This window comes from Callorhinchus milii, unplaced genomic scaffold (genome assembly GCF_018977255.1).
Source record: "Callorhinchus milii isolate IMCB2004 unplaced genomic scaffold, IMCB_Cmil_1.0 Scaffold1, whole genome shotgun sequence".
Classification (NCBI taxonomy): Eukaryota; Metazoa; Chordata; class Chondrichthyes; order Chimaeriformes; family Callorhinchidae; genus Callorhinchus; species Callorhinchus milii.
In genome coordinates, this window is record NW_024704742.1 from 8,622,086 (window position 1) to 8,644,604 (window position 22,519).

General features: G+C 43.8%; 1 protein-coding gene across 1 annotated transcript; it reads right to left on the minus strand.

Moving 5' to 3' along the window:
* Window positions 1–5,285: 5,285 nt before the first annotated feature.
* LOC103187865 lies at window positions 5,286–17,221 on the minus strand. The gene is made up of 6 exons (XM_042338073.1): window positions 17,030–17,221; window positions 13,503–13,566; window positions 11,129–11,153; window positions 9,730–10,358; window positions 7,628–7,652; window positions 5,286–6,522 (listed from the first exon to the last, which is right to left on the minus strand). Exons 2-6 carry the CDS (start codon window positions 13,522–13,524, stop codon window positions 5,766–5,768), a joined length of 1,458 nt encoding a protein of 485 aa, XP_042194007.1. The 5' UTR covers window positions 13,525–13,566; window positions 17,030–17,221; the 3' UTR covers window positions 5,286–5,765.
* Window positions 17,222–22,519: the final 5,298 nt, after the last annotated feature.

Below are 22,519 nucleotides of genomic sequence, written 5' to 3' on the forward strand. Positions count from 1 at the left end.
CTTTGAGACATCTCAATGACATGATATGATATCAAATGCAAGGATTCTTCTTATTATTATTATTACTGTACCATGCATGTGAATCCTATTCTTAATTCCTATATGGAGTAGCTTGGCTTTCTTCCAGATAAAACCAATCATTCGCTTAATAGTTGTTTGTGGGACATTGCTATCTGCAAATTATAACATTCACCTACGAAGTCCATAGTCACCACACTTTACAGGAAACTTTGCATAACATTTTGAGCTAAACACAACATTATAAGCTGCTGTAACAAATGTTAGAATTATTGAGATATCTGGTGGTGGAAGTTAATTCTATAGAACAATAAAGGGACTTGATAAATCCAGAGCAGGAATATCGTTGGGGTTGGAGGTGACTGTAGGGAAGCCAGCACCAGCACATACACAATAGGATGAATGGCCTCCTCTGTGATGTGCTGTAAATTCTGTGTTGTGACAGCTGAGCTTCTTTGAAAACAGTCCTTTTATTGGAGACATACTGATTATTAATCCAACACTGCAATTAAAAAGCAAACCATTTACCTACCAGATTGGATGACAAATTGGTTGGCTGGTTGGACTATTGTCTGTATCACTGCCTGGCTTTGTCGCTGCTCAGTTAAAGATGTTTAGTAACTGAGTAACGTATAATGACCAGCATCTGCTCTATAAATGTTTAAAACATGCTTCTTGCACTTTGAAGTTTACTGCAACCAATGAGGATTTTCACAATGAACACATGAAACCATAAATTCCTCCAGAGCTCGTCTGAGATGAAGGCCTTGGTGGAAGATTCATGCTATCTGTAAACAACAACAACAACAACAAGATTCCATTTATAGAGCGCCTTTCACGTCGGGAGGACGTCCCAAGGCGCTGTACAGTTGGGTCAGGACCTGAGCAGGGGGGAAATGGTCAGGGTGAGGGGAGGGAAGGTCGGGAGCCAGGAGGGGGTAGCGAGTCGAGAGTGGAGCTGAAGGCTCGGTCAAAGAGAAAGGTCTTGAGACCGGCCTTGAAGGAGGAAAGGGAGGAAGCGGCGAAGGCACTGGGGGATAGAGTTCCAGAGCCTCGGGGCTGAGAGGCTGAAGGTCCGGCCACCGATGGTAGGGCAGTTGTGGCGGGGGATGTGGAGCAGACCGGAGCCAGAGGAACGGAGGGTACGGACAGGTAGGTAGGGGGATAGTAGGTCAGAGAGGTAGGAGGGAGCGAGGCTGTGAATGGCCTTGTAGGTGAGGATGAGGATCTTGAATTTGATCCTCTGGGGGATGGGGAGCCAGTGGAGGCGAGCGAGGGTGGGAGTGATGTGTTCCCGAAGCCTGGTGCGGGACAGTACACGAGCTGCAGAGTTCTGAATGACCTGCAGCTTGTGGAGGGAGGTGTCGGGAAGGCCGGCGAGGAGAGAGTTCCCATAGTCCAGCCTTTTATATTGATAACAAACCCTTCACGTTGGGAGGAACCACAGTTAAGCTGAACAAGGAAGCAAGTGCAAAGGTGGTGAATAAATTGAAAGATTGTTATTGGTAAGATTGAAAGGATATGGTGCAAGTCCAGAAAGTGCTGAGGACAGCACATGTACAGTCACGCCAGTTACAGTGCACTAGGCCATTCAGCCCACTGTGTCTGTAAGCGCTCTGGGACCCCACCCCGCGTGAAGGGCGCTATATAATTGCATGTTGTTGTTGTCCTGCTGCTGCCTCTTCACAGGAGCTATCAGCTCTGATCCCATAATCCCCCACAAACACCCAGTCACTGCACTTTACAGTGAAGTACACCTCACTGAGCCAGTCAGGAACCTTGGCTTGTTTACCCTCAACTGTCCTTTCTCCTGCATCTCTACCATGACCCGCGCTGCCTTCGCCCATCTCCTCAACAATGCCCGGCTCCTCCACTGCCTCACCCCTCAGGCCATCGAAACACTCATTCACGGGTTGATGACATCTAGACTCGACCACACAAACTCCCTGTTTCTTGACCTTTCCAACTCTTCCCTCCACAAGCTGCAGATCATCCAGAACTCTGCAGGTTGTGTCCTCTCCCTATCAGGCTCTGTGACCTAATCACCTCCACCCCCACCTGGCTCCACTGGCTCCACATCCCCCAGAGGATAGAGTTCAATATCCTCGTCCTCGCCTTCGAGATCCTCCATGGCCTTGCCCCTCCACCTCTGTGACTTGCTGACTCTATATCAACTTGTCCACTCCCTCCACTCAGCACACTTCAGCCTAATCCAAGACCTCCACCCGGCCTGACCCATCATCACTGGTCGGGCCATCAGCCTCTCTCCTCCCACCTTTCCAATTCCATCCCAAGTTCCCTTCACCACTCTCCCTTCATTGCCTCCTTCAAGGCATATCTCCTCTTCCACTGTGCCTTTGGCCACCCTCCTATCATCCACCCTCCCTTATCCACCCACACTCCCCTGCTCGGGTCCAAATCTCTGATTGTCCAGTGCTTTGCAACCTCCGGCTGATGTGAAAGGTGCTATATACACCCGCTCTATGCCTGTTTCTGGGACACTGCTGTGCACAAACTATCTGCCGTGTTTTGTCCACAAAATACACAATAAATCCATTTCACAGCGTATCCTGTGAAGCACTTTGAGATGTCTCGACAATATAAGTTGCTTAACATCAAGGATTATTATTATCTCCAGCTCCAAACACGAGGAGGTCATTGAGGACAAAACTGAAATGATCCACCTCTTCTCTCCACCTTCTCCCTCTGCCCCCACTGCTCCTACCTGCACACAGTTCTTCCTCTTTCAGGCACCACATTGACCTTCCATCCACCCACCCAACTCCCCATCACTCAGATCTCCCTCCTTGGTTGGAAGGGAATAACAGGGAGAAGTTAAATATTCATAGTTTACAGCATGAGACAGGGGAGAGGGTTTCAGATCCTGGTGGAGACAACGCTGGAGCCAGCAGCACAATGTAGTGATGACACACAGAATGAATGAAAGCCAATTCTCTCAGCAAATTCAAGAGCTGATGGTGTCTTGTAGAAGTCATTGAGGTGTGTAACAATACTGTTTATATTTACATTCATCTCAGGAGGACGTCTAGATTGCTTGACAATGCTGGAATGGGCACCAAACTGGAGTGGGGAGGAAAGCATCTGGACAACAGTGATCACAACATCATTAGGTTTAGAGTACTTATGGAAAGGGAACAGTCAAAAGTAAAGATACTCAACTAGAAGAGGCTAATAAGAGTGAGTTGAAAAGGGATCTTGCCATCCCGGGTTCTGGAGTGCAGTAAAAATGTGCATTTTCAGATGTGTTGTAACAAAGAGATTCTGATGTTATTTTCAAATGGTGGGAAAGACCAGGACCAGCACCGGCAACACACAGCAACAGCATCCCACACTCCCATCTTTGGTAAGAGTTAAGGAGCAGAAGAGGAGTTGTTACTCTGCTGTGTGTTTACTATAGACCACCAAATAGTGGGAAGGAGATAGAGGAGCAAATCTGCAAACAGATTTCAGAAAGATATAAAAACAAGAACAAAATTACATTTGTATAGTGCCTTTCACATGGGGAGGACGTCCCAGCAATACAGTAGTGGTAATGGGAGACTTTAATTACTCAAACATAAACTGGGAAGAAAACAGTATAAAGGGCATGGATGGGGAAGAGTTCATAAAATGTGGCAGGAGAACGTTCTGGATCAGTATGTTTGCAGCCGAACAAGGAAGGAAGCAGTACTGGATCTAGACCTGGGGAATGAAGTGGAGCAAGTGGAGCAGGTTTCAGTAGGAGTGCACCTGGAAAATAGTAATCACAACATCATTAGATTTAGAGTATTTATGGAAAGGGACAAGGAGCAATCAAAGGTGAAGATACTCAACTGGAAGAGGCTAATTACAGTGAGTTGAAAAGGGATGTAGCCAAGTGGGACTGTAAAGAAAGATTGATGGGTAAAATAGTAAATGAGCAATGGGAGGCATTCAAGGAAGAGATAGTTAGGGTGCAAAGCAAACACATTTCCATGAGGAGAAAAGAAGGGTGTCCAAAGCTAGAGCTCCCTGGATGACTAAGGAAATTGGGATTAAAATGAAACTGAAAAAGGAGGGTTATGATAAATATCATGTTCAAAATACATTAGAGAATAAAGCAGAAGTGCAGTTGGTGTAGTGCATATGGATTTTCAGAAGGCATTTAATAAGGTACCACATGATAGACTTGTTAGCAAAATTGAAGCCCATGGCATAAAAGGAATAGTGGCAGCATGGATATGAAACTGGCTGGGAAAGCAGAAGGTAGTGGTGAATAGTTATTTTTCAGACTGGAGGGAAGTATACAGTGGTGTCCCCCAGGGGTCGGTATTTTTGATATATGCAAGTGACTTGAACTTGGGGATAGAGAGCAAAATTTTTATGTTTGCAGATGAAACAAAACATGGGAACGTGGTAAACAGTGAGGAGGATGGTAGCAAACTGCAGGAGATCAGAGACACTGGTGAAATGGGCAGACACAAGGCAGATGAAGTTTAACGCTGAGCAGTGTGAGGTGATGCATTTTGGGAGGAAGAACGAGGAGAGGCAATATTCAATAAATGGTACAGTTTTACAGGAGCAGAGAGACCTGGGGCTTCATATACACAGGTCTTTGAAGGTGTCAGGAAGGTTTTTCCACCACCTTTCAGGCAATGCATTCCAGACCATAAGAACATAAGAACTGTTAGACGATAAAAGTCCAAGATCCATCTAGTTTGCCTTCCATCTTCCTGGCGGTCGCAACCATAACAACTCTGTGTAAAACAATTTCTCCTTATCTCCCCTCTGGTTCTTTGCCAATTATCTTACAACTGAATGCCCTGGTTAGCAACCCACCTGCCAGTGGAAACCATTTCTCCCTATCTACTCTATCAAAACCTCTCATAATTTTGAACATCTCCATTACATCTTTCCTAAACCTTAACTAGATAGGAATAAGGGGCTGTCAGCATGGACTGTAAAGGGCAAATCGTGTTTGACCAAATTGATAGAGGTCTTCAAAATAGCAACCAAAGGGTAAAGCTGTGAATGTGTGTGTGGATTAGTAGAAGCTGTTTGATAAGGTGCCGCATGAGAGACTGTGGTTGACATTCAGGGCTCGTGGGATGGGGGATGGTGGCGGTTTGAATAGGGATGTGGATGTGTTGGGTTTGAAGGTGTGGACAGCAGTGGAATTAATCACTCTGTTGAAGCCTGAGGCAAAAGGTTTGTCGAGAAAAGACCATCTTATTCTGTTTAGAAATGTCAAAATCAGAATCTATGAAGAGAGGAACCAAACCTTGTACTTTATGTTTAAGAATTATTTTAATTACTAAGGCAGAAATACATATAACTTCACATTGATTCAATAAGCAGGTTACAGCAGGCAGGGTATGGTAGTCAATATTGTGCTGTTACTACAGAAACACATTCACTTCTTCTCTCTCAGCCAATTTAACTCTTCATGTTTCAAGGCACAGATCACTGACATATTCTAACATCTTATCTGTAGTGACACCAGCTACTCCATAACATCTGTCACACTTAGAGAGATTCTGCAACTTCGTTTGATGAAGTTTGATTGTCGTTCCACAGATCAGTCAGTCACTAGCTAACAAGCATAAGCATATTTACCTGCACTGAAACAATAATTTAAACACAAATTCATTTCTAATCACAACAGTTGAAGGCTATGAAGCACAGATTGGGGATAAAAGCATGTTTTTTGGTTGGAGGCAGGTAATTAATCCAATTCTTCCCTTGTTTGTACTTTGTCTAAAGAAAAACTAAATATTTTTTTGCAGTTGATAAAACTCTCCACATGATCGTCCCTCAACCTCCATCATATCAGCCACTTTTCGTATCTGTTCAGCAATTTTTGACTTGGCTCCACTGAGAAAGTAAATGATGTTCTTTATTGCAAAGTAGACCTCATACACAACAAAGATTGCTATGAGACGCTGTAAAACAGCCTTCACTGGGTTTACCCTGCGGGTGGCCTCCATGTTGATAATGGGGCGAAAACTACCTAAGCTACTGGAGAACATCTCAGCTTTCCCAGTAAATGTGTCTCTTCCTGATTTCATGAACAATTGGATTCTAGTGTTTAGTTTATTGTAGCAATCCGCCATGGCTCTGCTCTCTGTTTTATATTGTTCTATTATTTCATTCACTCTTATCACTTTCTCTGCTTGTGTAGCAATGATATTGCCACGAGCTACAGAGATACGATTACCCCTGACTTCAAGCACCAGAACTCCCAGAAGGCTGAGGCTGAATGTGAACACCAACCTTTTCATAATTTCGTTCCCTAATTCTATGACAGTGACTATTCCCACATCAAACAGTATCATTCCGACAATACACAGTATGGAGCCCACAATGGTCAGAACTGTGTCTGATCTGTGATGGCTGTCGATGTGGTCCGCAGCCTCTCGCAGTGTTCTCAGGTGTCCTGCCACCTGTTGTCTCCACACAGAGAGCTGTGATTTAAAGCTCTGCACATCATCAGTCCTCTTTGCCAGCTCAGTGAGGAAGGCTTTCCTGTGAACACAAACACAACCAACTCTCAGCTACTGCCCACATACACACAGCACCAGACACAGGGAGCCCAGTGGGGTCAGGGCAGCCTTTCCCACAGAGGAAAGTAGTTACAGATTTCTGAAGAGAAAGATCATGTGTTGTCCAGAGGGCTGAGGGCAGCTCTGTCTGTCTCTCTCTCTTTTATGTTTGCCAACAGCACAATATTGACTACCATACCCTGCCTGCTGTAACCTGCTTATTGAATCAATGTGAAGTTATATGTATTTCTACCTTAGTAATTAAAGGAACTCTTAAACATAAAGTACAAGATTTGGTTCCTCTCTTCACAGATTCTGAGTTTGACATTTCTAGCAGTTCAAAGGAAACGAGGGAAGTTAAAAAGAGTTGGTCACATGATTGTTTTATTATTCAATCTCAGTCTCCAGACTTTATTAATATGCTATAATATAATATTAATATGTTATTTTATTGTTATATTTATTGTCATAATAAATTAGTTGATAATTTATAAATAATATTTATAATATTTATAAATAAACAATCTGTAAATATGTGAATAAATACATTTATAAATTAAAGAATTAGAATTTATAAATATAACATTGCAAATTATTATAGTATAGTTTATATTATTTTATGTAATTTTATATAAGTGTCTGTCATTAAACAACATCTGCCGCCTCTCAGCCCAGTTCCCCAACCTAACCACGTTTCTGTCCACGAGTCCTGTTATCAGTGACCACTCAATCCGGGATCCGAGTTTAAACCCCAATTGTAGACCATTACCATGAAGTAACCAGCAGTGACCCCAACACTGAGCCCTGGGCACCTGCCAGTCACTGGCGACGTCTCATTGTGCTCCAGGAACCACTGCCCTTTATTTCCTTTCATTCAGGGAACTTCTTATCCAATTTACACGTCCCTCTATCCCGCTGACACTAACATGTGTGTGGAGCCAGGAACATCCCCCACCCCCCCATCTCTGAACCTGGGTGGGGGGGGGGGGGGGAGAGAAATTAAATAAAGAGCCATTCAGACAGAGTCAAATGAGAACGAGAACAATATCAGGCAGTTTCATCAGCGGTTGTCTCACACCTGTACGTACCAGATTTCGGTGTTGCTGACTGTGTCTGTTAAACAAGAAAGAAACAAGAGCCATTACCACTGGTTATTAACAGATATTGAATGACAAATGTCCTATCCTCCTTCTGGTGTGTGGTGTGTGTGGGGTGGTAAGCGAGGTCTCTTCAGAGCTGAACTGGCTCCAAGGTGATATGTTTGCTAACAGAATGTCAGTATGGAGCCCACCCTCTGTTACGGTCTCTAATGCAGGTCCTGAGCAGCCGGGTCCGCAATATTTCAGAGCACTGCTGATGACAGCTCAGCCCAGCTCATCGGCAGGACTTGGAGTGGCAGACTAGCCACAGTAAATCTTCCCAAACAGCTCCTGTTAACCCTGAATGCCTTAACGGATGAGATAGTGCCAGCTGGCAAACGATGGGAAAGCTTACCAGTGAGAAAAAAACAATGGCAAGCTCTGTGGGATTATCTGGATAGACTCCAGCAGTTACCGCAATGCACACTCTGGGGTCCATGTGAAGGGCACCTCTCAAACCTGCTACTAATACTCTCTCCAGAATTAGGTAGCAGGATGCATCCCCTGTCACGGTCATCTTATTTTTATTAATGCTTTAACTTTGTCTAATGATATTTCCTATGGATAGCCTGTGCACAGAGAGTTTGTGTTAAAATAAGGCGCTTTGCTTTAAGCGGAATCATGGTCCAGGGAACAGAATATAATCTTAAAGGGGTAATAATAATAATAATAATAATAATAATAATCCTTGCATTTGATATAGCGCTTTTCACGTCGGGAGGACGTCCCAAAGCGCTTCACAGAACACACTGTAAAGTGAATTGACTGCATATTTGTGGGCGAACGCGGCAGCCAATTGCGCACAGCAATGTCCAACAAACAGTCATAGATTGAAAATGACCAATCTATTATTGCTTTTGGTTTTGGAGGGATTATTATCACACACAATGTCTGTGATCTGGGTGAGTGTTGCAACAGAAAGCATAGGAAATCATCATGTGGGTCATGGAGCAGGAACCAAGTGATACAACGGCAGGGGAGGAGATTGTAAATGACGGGAAAAGGTATCGAGAGATACATTGAAAGGGGGAGGAGTTAGGAAAATATAAAATGAGGAGCTCATTAAACTCAGAGTCACTCTTCACTTTTAGTGTCATCAAGAAGGCACGTGCCTGACCTGAGAGCCTTGTCTCTAGATCAAGATTGTTTTTTCTTTATTCACTAACTTTAAGCTCCTCGAGTCATAATTATTGTGTCAGAGTTTTTCTGTTTCTTAACGTTGTGACTTTTTATCTTATATTGGTCAGTGTAATGAGGTATAGGGTTGTTAGGATCAATAAAGCACCATTGTGTTTTCTAAAAAGCGCATGTCGAGTCTGTTAAATTCAATGATCTAGAAACAGGTTACTGCAGAAGCCACTGTATGTTAGATGAGAAGGGCACCTACTGAATTATAATTGGGATTACCTGTCATTAATTCTCACACAGTGAAGGGAACTTGCACGTCACCAAGAAGAATCTACACAGAGGCCACCTGGGACATTGTGCGCTTAACATAACATGGGTTTACATTTGGGGGTGAGAACCGTCACACCCTCCAGGGAAAGAGAGCGCATTCCATTCCAGATACAGAAATATCCACAAATGTGGAACACTCAGTCTGGTTTGGAGACTTTTAAGCACCCGATGGGTTTCCACGTGTATCAGCCACTCAGTTGCTCAAACAAATTGTATATGTATTTATTTATACAGAATCATTTTCTACCATATATGGAGGTGTAGAATTATAGGCTCGGCTGGCAAATGAGCAATGGTACAGCTGGAGTGAGCAGGCGGGAGGTGGAGATAGTGAGGGCCAGAGGTGAGGAGGTGCAATCCCTTCTCTTTGACACACACTGTGCCAGCCTTGCTCTCTCCCCCTCACACACATCACAAGTTTATTATTTGTTTTGGTCAGACACAGACAGTTTGATATCTTCCTGCACCCACCCTGAATATTATATCACTGGAACCTGCCTCAGCTGCTGCACCTGAGTCCTGTGTGCAGTACATTGATGCAGTACCTGACGGGAAAGGCACTGTACAAATGTAGTTTGTTGTTGTTACTGTACCTTCCAGATGTTTATAAACCTCTTCATACGCCGTCACTTCATCCTCCAGCACTTTAGCCACATCCTCAATGTGTTTCGCAATATCTGCCCTGGCTCCACAGTTGAGATTATGACCATCGTTTGCTCTGGGGATCAGAGATGACATGAAAGGCAGCCTTGTCTGAGCTGCTGACCCGGCTTTGGATGTCACTGTTTCCTGTTTGGTTATTGTTTCATCCACAGCAACAAATCCAGCCAAGGGTTCAGTGAGACTCTCAGCTCCACCAGGAAATGCAGTTTCTGATTTCTCACAATGCTTCAAGAACTGAACTGCTCGTAAGAGTTTTGTGTAACACTCTGCCATTTTTCTACTGTCCTTTGTATATTGCTCCATGATATCATTAACCCTTTTCTGTCTCTGTGTTTGGGTAACAATGTCCATGTCACAAGCTGCAGTGTTGGCAGCCCCACCAGCCACACTCTGGCCAACTCCCACACTCGTGACAGGCTTGTGAATCGAGTAAATGTCGTCTGCGATCTTTTGTAGGTCTCTGATGTAGCTGATCATCCACACTCTCCAGCCAGGGAACAAGGTGACAAAATCTCTTACATCCTCCTTCCTCTGTTCAACCTCAGCTTTGAGTGCTTTCCTGTTAATATGAGAAACTCAATTAGAAACCCAGCTCAGAGGAAGGACACTTGATCATCATGTCTGTGCTTCTCACTGAGAGTTATCAACTCTATCCCATTAACCTGCCATTTCCCCATCCCCTCCTCTGCCTTAATTCTTTGATAGGGAAAATGCGCTGGTAACTGGCAAATAAGGTTTAATTCAAGATTCGAGTTGTAATTTCAGGACAGACACCAGGAAGTTTTTCTTTGCACAGGATAATTAACGACTGGAATAGAAAGGCGTTTGAGGCCAGGACATTGGATTAACTTAATCCACGACTGTTTTCAGGAGACTGCTGTGTGCAATTGGCTGCCGCGTTTCACCCACAAAATACAGTTACTATATTTACAGTATATCTTGTAAAGCGCTTTGAGACATCTCAAAGATATAAGACGCTATATCAAATGCAAGGTTTAATATTATTATTAATGTGCAGAGCTGGACCAACTCGCTGCTTGCACTGGCTGTTTTCCATCCTAATCAAGGCTGTTACGATCATCTCAGCATCATTCATCATTCATTCATCGGCTCAGCATGGTGCGGTGTGATCAGTCTGTCAGCCCCGGCCTTGTTATCATTCAGTCTCTGCACTGTTTTATTTAAGCTTTATTAAAGCCAAGGAGGGGCAGGGAGGGGAATAGAGAGAGAAATGAGATAAAGAACCAATCAGACAGAGCATGTGAGAATGATTGATTCATTCACAATATCAGGCAGTGTATTCAGCAGCTGCCTCACAACTGTACGTACCTGTCTTCAGTGTCACTGACTGTGTCTGTTGAACAAGGGAGAAACAGGAGCCATTATCACTGGTTATTATCTGGTACCGACAGTGAACAGACACAATCCTGACTGATACAGTGACCACACAGGAGGGAACATCTCCTGTGCAGGAGCTGGAATAGGCCATTCGGCCCTTCGAGCCTGCCCCGCCATTCAATCATGGCTGATCTTCTAATCTAACTTCAGCTAATAACCTGACCCTGCCTTATCCCCATATCCCTTAATCCCTTTTGCAATAAGAAACATATCTATCTCAGTCTTGAATATGTTCAAGGACTGAGCATCAACAGCCCTTTGGGGTAGCGAGTTCCATACATTCACCACCCTTTGAGTGAAGAAGCTCTTCCTCAACTCAGTGCGAAAGGGCTGGCCTCTGATTTTAAGGTTGTGACCCCTGGTTTTAGTTTCTCCAACCAGGGGAAACAATCTCCCACTATCTACGCTATCATGCCCTTTGATGATCTTATAGGTTTCTGGCTCCACTGCTGTCAAGGTTTGGCTTCTTTTCTGGCAAATGCAGAGGGTCACGCAGGAGCCGCGAGTGGGGAAAACTCAACATAACAGAGACTCAGAGACACAGCAATAATAATAATAATTGTAATAATCTTTGCATTTGATACAGAGCCTTATCACTTTGTTGAAAGTTTTCAAAGCGCTTCACAGAACATACCGTAATGTAAATCGACTGTATATTTTGTGAAATACCAGCAACACAGGGACAATGACTGGAACAAACACAGGTACCATTCCACCTGTCCCATCCCCACACACCACATTCCCCCACACTCACAGAAACCAATCCCCCAAATACAGTCACTGTCACCCACACAGCCAGACACTGCCACCAACACATACACACACCGTTCCCCTTTCAACACACACAGAAACTGTCCCCAACCCACACACACACACCACCCTTCACATACACAGACACCACTCCCAACATAGAGATTGTCTCCAACACACTCGCACCCATGCACACTGTCCCCAACACAGACACTGTCCCGAACACACACAGATAACATCCCCTACATGCGCAGATACCTTCCACAACATAGACAACACCCCCCACACACACAGACTCCGTCCCCCACATGCCCAACAAACACACAGACATCGCTCCCAACACCCAGTCACCGTTCCTCCCACCATAAACACAGACACCATTACAAACATATGCATAGACACCATCCCCCAACCCACCCCACACATTCACAAACAGACACTGTCACCCACACGCAGAGAGCAGTGATATTACGGAACTCGCTATCTGAAGTGGTGGGTGAATCATATGATTGCATTTATGGTCATTTAAGAGAAAGCCAGACTTTCACATGAGGGAGAGGAGATTAGAGGGTGTGAAAGGGATTAAGGAGCGGGTGAAGACTTGTGTGCAGTATAAACACCAGTGCAGACTGGTTGGGCTGAGTGGCCTGTTTCTGTGTTGTACAGTCTGTGTAAATCTACAAAAGTAAAGCAATAAAGCTGAGTTTGTACAAATCATTGGTGAGGCCACAGCTGGAGACTCTGTTCAGTTTGGGACTCTCACGTCAGGAAGGCTGTTTTCTCCTTGGAAGGGATGTGCAGGAGGTTTACGAGAATCAATCCCGGGGATGAGAGGCTTCGGTTACGAGGAGAGATTGGGGATGTTGCTTTCATTGGACCTGAGAAGGTTGAGAGCTGATAGAGGTGGGCACAATGGTGAGGGTTTAAATAGGGTAAATAGGGAGAAGCTATTCCTACTGGCTGGCAGTCAGGGACCAGGGGCCTTGGTTGTAAGACAGTCACAAGAAGAACAAAAGAAGAACTTTGATGAAATTGTTTCACCCAAAGAGTTATTGCGGTGTGGAAAGTGCACCTAACTAAGGTGGGAGAAGCAGAGTCCATTGTGGTGTTTCACAGGATATTAGACAGGGATATTATGAGAGAGAGAGAGAGACTTGAGACTTGGGGATAAGGCAGGGCAGTGGGATTGAATGATCAGCTTGCTCTGAGAGCCAGTGTATGGCCTCCTTCTGTACTATAAATTCTATGATTCACTGATTCACAAACACGCTGACTGTGCATAAATGTAAGTAGTTATTATTCTAACTGGGGAGGAGGAACCAAAGGGAGAGTTGGAGGGTGTTGATGAAAGTCACAATCAAAGAGATAGGATTTTAAGTGAGTGTGAAAGTGGAGAGAGAGGCTCAAGGTGATGGGGTTTCAGACAGTGGGGTTGTGTTTGACGGCTCAGGGCTGATTCAGAGGAATGGCAGGAGGTTGTTATCTTACTTGGTGCAGTGGGCACAGGATTAAAATAAAAAGTTAATATTGTCATCATTTCCAATAGATTAATTACCTGGTTTGAGAATCCCTGCCATTGTGTGAACTCTTCCCTGTCGTCAATGATGCTTTTGTACAACCTTTGGAAATGAAGAAAACCAATGTGAATCCAATCTCTCCCCATCGTCAGTGACAAAAACCACAGTCAATCTGATCATTCTGTCAATCACATCCTATATTTAAGTTTGAATTTAATGATTAAAACAATTTATCAGTAATCAATGGGAAGGGATATGAGTTGTAGACAAGAAGATGGTGGCAATGCTCTCACACATTTCATGCTGAGCTGTGTTTCCTACCAGGAAGTTTGCAGGGAATTCCATACTTAAAAGGATCCGAAACCAAACAAAGAAATTCCCAAGATGATTATTGGAATGCAATGTATACTCTAGAGAGACACATTCTCTTACCTAATTCCAGAAAGTATTTTCACTGTAGCTGAGGAGGTTGTGAGGGGTTGATAGAGGTTGACACAATATTGAGGGTCTCAATAGAGACAATAGGAAAAAAAAGTCGCAGGAAGTTCCTGGTATCTGCCATCCACCCAATGAGGGCTCAAACCCTCACTTGTTGAATGTCACCGACCAACTAGCGACTATACTCTGGAGTGCGGGAGATGACCAAGGTCTCCTTTGAGCTGAACGGGCTCCAAGGTGACTTGTTTGGCATCAGATTGTTAGAATCAAGCCCACCCTTTGTGACAGTTTCTAATCTAGTTCCTGAGGCAGGTGGGTCTGCAATACTCCAGGTCACTGCTGATGACAGCCCAGCTTGGCTGGCAAATCGGCAGGGCTTGGAAAGGCAGAACAGTCACTGGGGACAGGGAGTCATCCCACTCAGCTCCCATTAAAGCACTCGCGGATTATGTAGACCAAGCTGGATAAGCAATGGGAAGTTTTGCCAGACAGTGATCCCAATGGCAAGCTATGTGGTCTTAACTGGTTAGACTCCAACAGTTATCCCACAGCACATTTTGGTGTCCTCAAGGTTTGGCTTTTGCCAATTTGTGCCTATTAATTTCTGGAGTTAGGTAAACCGAATGCATCTCTCCAGGGAGAGAGTGCATATTCCATTCCAATAATCATCTTGGGAATTTCCATGTTTGCTTTGAATACTCTTAAGCACGGTGATGTGTTTACACATTGTTTTGGGTCAGCCGGGTGTTTTTGGTCTGTTGTTTATAATGCAATGCAACTCTCTCCCTGGAGTGTTCACTCATATTGAGCCACGACAGTGTTCACTGCAATAATCAGAAAGGCTATTTTGGTTATGAAAATGTTACCCACTGAGCAGGAATAGAGGACGGGCAGTGCCCAGTGCTTCTCAGCCTGGTTTGGCTGTTTCTAGTTTTGAGACTTTGAGTGGGATGTAATTTCAGAACATTAAAATGTTGTTTCTTATACAAGGAATGGAATGTGGTTAGGAATCCATCAATGGTGATCAATATTCAACATGTCTCCTCATCAGTGACCCACACAAGGTTACATCAACTTTCTTTGACTTGTCCAGGAATCAGATTCCAGGAATTATCTCAGTTCCTGCTCACCCTCACATTTATCACCGTTATTTATTTCCCCACCTTTGTCCTGTTCCACCAACCTTACAATTGAATTACAGTCATATTCCTCAATGCTACTGTGTGCAATAATCCTTTCACTAACATCTACTATACTTGAGCACTGAAGGTTAATAATTGACCACCAGTTTAGATAAGTCCAGCAGGTAAATGTTAATCAGTGTTTGCTGGTGACTTCTGGGCCATAAATCTCAATGAAATCAAAATGTTTTCATAATAATCAATGAAAGCTCAGGAGGGGATTGAACCACCAGGGGACAGAAGTGGTAAACAGGTGAAGGATAATCATAGAATCATAGAATCGTACAGCACAAAAAGAGGCCATTTGGCCCATCGAGTCTGTGCCGGCTCTTTGAAAAGAGCAATGTAATGTCAATCCCACTCCCCAGCCCTTTCCCCATAATTCTGCAAACCCGTCCTCCTCAAATACCCGTCCATCGCTTTTTTAAAAGTTGTTATCGAATCGGCCTCGACTGCCCTTTCAGGCAATGCATTACAGATTCGAACAACTCAGAAAAGCAGCCGTTCACCACAACTCTCTGCTTTCTGTCTCCCAGCCAGTTCTGGATCCATGCTGCCACTGTCCCTTTTATACCATTATGGAAAATCAGCATGGATTTGTGAAATGCAGATCATGTTTGACCAATTTACTACAATACTTTTTTGAAGTAATAACTGCAAATATAGAGAAAGGCAATGCTATGGATGTTGTATATTAGGGTTTCCATCTGCAGTCTCACAATCCTCTATTCCTCCCAGCTTGGTATCACCCGCAAACTTTGATACCATCCCCTCTATATCTAAATCAAAGTCATTAATATATAGGGAACAAAGGAGATCTAGTACAGATCCCTGTGGCATGCAATTAATTACCGGCTGCCAAACGGGAAACATCCTTTTATCCTCCCTCTCTGCTTCCTGTCCTTTAACTACATTTCTGTCCCAAAGCACCACAGTTCCCTCTATACGCTCTGAGTTTCTCCACCAATATCTTGTGTAGCACCTTATCAAATGCCCTCAAAACATAGAGTCAATGCACTATAATTAAAACAGCTTTAACCAGACGGCTTTGCACTCCTCTCTATGTCTGTTGCCCTTACAGCCAGAATGATTTCACTCCCCGCTGTCTGGCCGACAATCCCCCGGATAAACCTGGTTGTTCAGCTCATGGCTGTCTGTGGGACATTGCTGTGTAGCTATCATGTTTGTCTACATATAGTCACTACACGTTACAGAAAACCTCTGGGAAGTGCTTTGAGATGTTTTGACATGATGAGGCGCTGTATCAAAACAGAAATCATTTTTCTAAAACCCTGCAATCCAAGTCAAAAAACTCAATAATCTACCCCATGCTGCAGGAATGAAACATGCTAATGTGTGGATAACTGCACAATGAAGACACAACAGTGCAATAGTCAAGCCTCACATTCACTGGAATATCAGCAATACCACTTTCACTCATTCTCTGAGAGAGACAAAACCCTCACTCACTCTCTGTGATAGAGAGAGAGAAATCCTCACAAACTCACTGTAATAGAGAGAGAATGCCTCACTCACTCTCTGTGATGGAGAAATGTTCACTCACTCTCTGTGATGGAGAAACCTTCAATCATTCTCTGTGAGAGAGAGAAACCCTCCTCACTTGTGATAGAGAGAAAAACCCTCACTCTCTGTGAAAGAGAGAAACAGGACTTAAACATGTCAATGCTTTAATGTGTGAATAACCACGCAATGAAGACATAACAGTGCAAAAGTCAGATACAATGACCAGGATAGTGGCTGAGACAGCAAAGTAAACCAGAGTCACAAGCCAATGTCTGCAACTGAACCCAAAGGTGTGTGACAGGTTGTGGATGGGAACAGTTAGGCTGAGTTCATGGAAACAGGTTCAGACAAAAGCTCTTCAGACAATCTGATCTATTCCCAGATTCCCTGCCACATGGCCAGTCTGAAACTTTCAATCTCACCTCAAATCTTCTTCCTTAGGTTATTGTAACTTTGTCTTCACTTTGCTGGTATGAAGCAGCTATGTTAAATGTTCTGGTTAAGCACCAAGTATTATATATGGATTGATGGTCACTGGCTGGGGCACTGGATGACTGACTGGCAGGTTTTTCAATGGGATGATTCTAAGTTACTATAAGTTCAAGAAATCAGTGTTCAGCAGATATATAACTCAACACTCCTTTATTGTCACTGTAACCAACAAGGGTTGGCTGCAGCAATGAACACGTGACTCCATAAAGATTTATAACTTAAGCAAAGCTGGTAATGAAATATGATGATAAGTCACTGACTAGTAACTAGTAAGAGCAACGAAAGACACTGACTAGTAACTTATACTAGATCCAGGAAATGCTGAGAGTGAAAGATAATATGGACAGAACCACCCAGTAATGGGTAGAGTGCCAATCTCTCTAACCTCCCCTCGTAGCTAGACCTCATAACTCTGGTACCAGCCTGGTCTTCATGATTCTCTCTGAGCCACACACTCCGTCAGTGTACCAATTGTAGTGTCTATCCATGAGAACCGTGATCCTAGTGAGACCGAGAACTACATAGGGATCTCATTGATTTCAGTGGCTCTTAAAATGGTTCTTTGGGTAATCACTGCACATGTATCGCAAGCTTTGGAGCTCATGTTTGATCAGGAAGGAAGACTGGCTTCTGTTCTTGTGAGGATTGTGTGGAACAGTTTGTAGTTTTGTATAAGATGACAGAACTCCATAAGGTTAAGGAAAACCCACCCTTATTGCATTCATTAACTTCTTTTCGACCTAATGCCTCATGAAACCGTCATGATTAAACATGGAAATAATGGCGAAATCCGTTTCAAAGCGCTTCACAGAATATACTACAAGTGAATTGACGTATATTTTGTGGGCAAAACGCAGCAGCCAATTGCACACTGCAGTGTCCTACACACAGTCGTGGATTGAGTGACAAAATTATTATTGTTTTGTTTCTTGAGGGATTATTGTCAGGCATATCAAGTAAGGCAACTTGCCCAAGGTTTCACCCTAGTGGGAAATGAACCCATGTCTCTCTAACCACTGAGCTACAGGACTCCACAGTTGAAGAATACCCTTCAAACCCATCTGATCTCATCCCTCCAGGAAAACCACCCCATTGTTATCACAGCACAGAGCTGCTTTTTAAATTAATCCAGTGGCCTGGCCTCAGTCAGCCATCCTGTCAACTTGTTCCAGTCGTTAATTACCTTCTGGGTAAAGAAAAACTTCCTGGTGTTTGTACTGAAATTCTCCTTTACATCTCTAAACCTGTGTCATCTTGTTGTACTGTCATATACATCTTAAAATATCGATCTGGGTTTACAATTTCAATCCTCCATGAGATTCCCTCTGAGTTGTCTTCTTTTAAAGTTGAAGAACCCTAGCTTGTTGAATTGTTGCTCATAGCCTGGGCCAATAGAAAATCGCCCTGTGATTTTTTCACGGAATCAACGAAAATAAACACATCACGAGAAACAGTAAAAGTGAAGATTGCTCTGCCCCTGGCCTCTCTATACCCTGCTGCCCACTGTTTGCTTGGCCTCTCTCTTTGGTGCCTCTGTGCATACGACTGTGGTGGAGCAGTTCCAGACATGGCTCCAGAGGGGACATGGGATTTGCTTTCTGGGGAGTGACCATGACCCCCCCCACCTCCAACAGCTGCCACTGCTGAGATTGTCTGTGGGCACGCTGTCTGTCAATGTGCATGTCTTCCCCACTGGCTGTAATGTTTGTGTGTCTCTCTCTCTCTCTGTCTGCTTGTCTTTCTGGGTGTCTATGTGCGGTGGCTTGCCCGAGAGGCAGAAGATGATGACCTCCTGGAATATCGCAGTCAGGACTCTGGCGAGCTTGGCAAGCAATGCTGGGCTCGGCATATCTCCAGGCCTTTGAATGCAATGCTATCGTCCAAGGATACACACTCCACCTTATTAAGCCAGTCCAGAACCTTGGCTTCATGTTTGACCCTCAAGTATCCTTTCTACTCCACGCCTGTACCATGGTCTGCTCTGCTTTCCCCCACCTCCGCAACATCGCCCGGTTCCACCACTGTCTCACACTACAAGTGGCCAAAGTCTTCATACACACATTTCTAACATCCAGGCTTGACTATGGAAACTTCCGGCTTGTCGGCCTCCCCAACTCCTCCCTCCATAGGCTACAGATAATCCAGAACTCTGCAACCTGTGTCCACTCCCGCACCAGGCTCCGTGAACCTATCATGCCCATACCCACCCAACTCCACTGGCTTTCCATCACACAGAGGATAACATTCAAGATCCTGGTTCTCACCTTCAAAGTCCCACATGGATTTGATCACCCCTATCTCTGTGACCTCATAACCCCCTACCATCCTGCCTGCTCCCTCCATTCAGCGGGCTCCTGCCTACTTCATGTCACCCAGCTCACCCCACCATTGGAGAGGCAGGCCTTCAGCCACTCTGCCCCCAATCTCTGGAATTCCATCCCACAGTCCTACTGCCTGGCCCCTTCTTTGCCTCCTTCAAGACCCTCGTTTCGCCCACAAATATACAGTCAATTCACTTTACAGTATATTCGTTGAAGTGCTTTGAGACGTCTAGAAGACGTGAAAAGCACTATATCAAATGCAAGGATTATTATTATTATTAAGACCCATCTCAAGAACCTCCTCTTTGACCCTGCCTTTGTTTACCCCTCTTTCACCCACATTCGTTAACGCTCCCAAATCCTGACCCCCAGCTCGGAAACACTGATTGTTCAGTGCCTTGGGATGTCCTCCTGACGTTAAAGGCGCTATACAAATTTCAAAAGTTCCAAATTGTCCAGTCTTTCCTGTTAGTATCCATTCATCCCTGAGAACATACTCATAAACTTATTACATCCAAGTAAAATTATAGTGCAATAGGAAAGTGAATCAATTGGGTAGCCCAGGCCTCCCCACTGTACAATGTGGGGAGGGGCAGAGGAACCTGAAGCAGGTTTCAATGATGGAAAATCAACATGCACAATGGGTTTGGCTGCTTTGTGTGGTTCTGGTTGGCTGTGGCACCAACTATTCAATTGTGACAAGAGCGGATGCGAAATACAGCAACTCCTATCAGAGCATCACCTGGTAGCAAAGTTACAGAAGTGACTTATCACCACATCAGAAAGAACGTTTGATTGTCCAACCATTTCCCAACACGTCGTCCTCATTACTCCTCCCTCCATCTGCTTCTCACATGTTCCCTTTCCTACTGACTGAATCTGCTGCACTGAAGGTCGTTCAATCTGCTGGATTTATGGGGTAATGTATGGTGATGGATTTCTGTGTGTCAGACGTCTGGCTGAAAAAAACAAAAAATTCACCAATCTACTCTGTGCATTTATAATCCCAGAACTTGTCAGTATTCGATCCCTTTGTGACCTTCTCTGTTACAGCTTATGGAGACATTTATAATATTATCCATTTAGATATAGTGACGTATGACACTAAAACATCTGAAAGTATCCACAAGAAGCTATTTTAACTGTAGTGAATATTATGTAAGGAAATACAGCATCAAATCTACAGAAGCACCATCCCACATAGTGATGTGACGAGTTGTCAATCAGAATTGTGATCTTGTTGGGATTACACTGGCACACCTCTGGGAGAGATCCAGGATGACAGGACACTATTTTATTCACCACCACCATCTTTATGTATCTATTACTACACATGCACACAGAAATTTGACTGTTGATGCAATCTTCATAAACACTGCATTCAGAATCTGGGTTACTCTGGCTGCCTGATGCTATGATGGAGGGATGGTAGAGTAGGTGTTCTGTAGGGTGTTAATGGATTTTTTGTTCCCATGTGAAGTACTTTACATTTCTCCACATTGAATTTCATCTGCCAATTCCCAAGTGTGTTCAAACCCTCCTGTAACCTATCTCGTTCAGCTTCGCAATCTATCACCTTCATTAGTTTGGTGTCATCTACAAACTTATCCATTGTGTTTGTGACTCCTAGTTCCAGATCATTTATAAAAACATTGAACAAAAGAGACGCTTGTGAAACTCCACTGGTAATATTTTCGCAGTTTGATGATATTCCCTGTACCACCACCCTCTGGGTTCTTCCAGCCAAACAATTACGTATCCATTGTAATATACCTCCACTGATTCCTGTTTTCTTTACTTTCAGTGCCAGCCTCTCAAGGGGAACTGTGTCAAAGGCCTTATTGAAATCCAGATATGCAACATGCACAGCCTTACCCTTACCAAGCTCCCTTGTCACACCATCAAAGAAAACCAGTACATTAGATTGGCAAGACCTTCCCTTCATTAACCCATATTGGCTATCATTTATGATTTTATTTCTGTCCAGATTCTCCATGATTTTATCATTAATAAGAATCTCCATAATTTTACCACAATAGACATCATTACCATGCTCCTAATTACTATGCCACCAGGTTGGTGTCATATGCAATTTTGATCCCACACCTCTTGTACCTCCATCCACATCATTTACGTGTAAGGCAATTCATAGCGGCCCTTACACAGATCCCTGCTGAACACCAATCCCTAACTCTCACCAGCTTGAGAAGATATCTTTATCTCCTACCATTTGCTTTCGCTTTCTGAACTGCTCTTCAATACATTCTGCTACCTCTTCCATGATTCCACATGACCCTATTTTAGCATGAGCTTCTCATGTGGCACTTTATCAAAGATCTGAAAATCCAGATACACTACATCAACTGCATTTCCTGTCAACTATATTGGTTACATCTTCAAAGAATTTGAAAAGGTTGGTCAAACGTAACCTTAAATTCATGCTGGCTGCTTGCAAATATATTCCCCTTTTCCAGATGACTAGTTATTATTATAGATTCCAATATTTTGCCCACAACCAATATTATGCTGACTGGCCTGTGGTTTCCAAGATTCGCTCTATCAACTTTTTTTCCGAATAGATATAACATTGGCCATTCCTGTCCTTCCTTAGTTCTTTGATATATACATGCTATCTCATCCCTAGTTTCTCTAAGAATCCTTAAGAATTTTTGTGGAGAGTCTTTAACAACAACTTGCATTTTTATAGAACCCTCCAAGCCGGGGGCGTCTCAGAGCATTTAACAATGGCGGAGCATGATGCTGAGGCAGGGGCAAGGGGAAGGTAATTGTAGGCATGATCGAAGAGGAAGGTCTTCAGGTTTATTAAAAACCTGTAGCGTAATGCTCAGAGCATTTGCTTTGCAAACAAGAGGACGAAACATTGGACAACTTTCCTTAGTCCACATACATCTGTTCACCGAGCAGTAAGTAAGAACCCGGTCAGTTGATTGGCGGATTGCTTTTCCATGCTCCATGATCTTATCATAATAATAATCCTTGCATTTGATATAGCGCTTTGAGTAATCTCGAAGATGTGATAAGAAAGATCTAAACCGGTGGATAATAAGTAATTTTCAGCCTTTAATAATAATATTCCTT

Coding starts and splice junctions, on each gene's coding strand:
- LOC103187865 (XM_042338073.1), bottom strand. CDS start 13,524: ATGGCAGGGATTCTCAAACCAG. Junction 11,154..13,502: donor GGCAGGGATTCTCAAACCAG/GTAATTAATCTA, acceptor CTTGTTCAACAG/ACACAGTCAGTGACACTGAA. Junction 7,653..9,729: donor GGTTTATAAACATCTGGAAG/GTACAGTAACAA, acceptor CTTGTTTAACAG/ACACAGTCAGCAACACCGAA.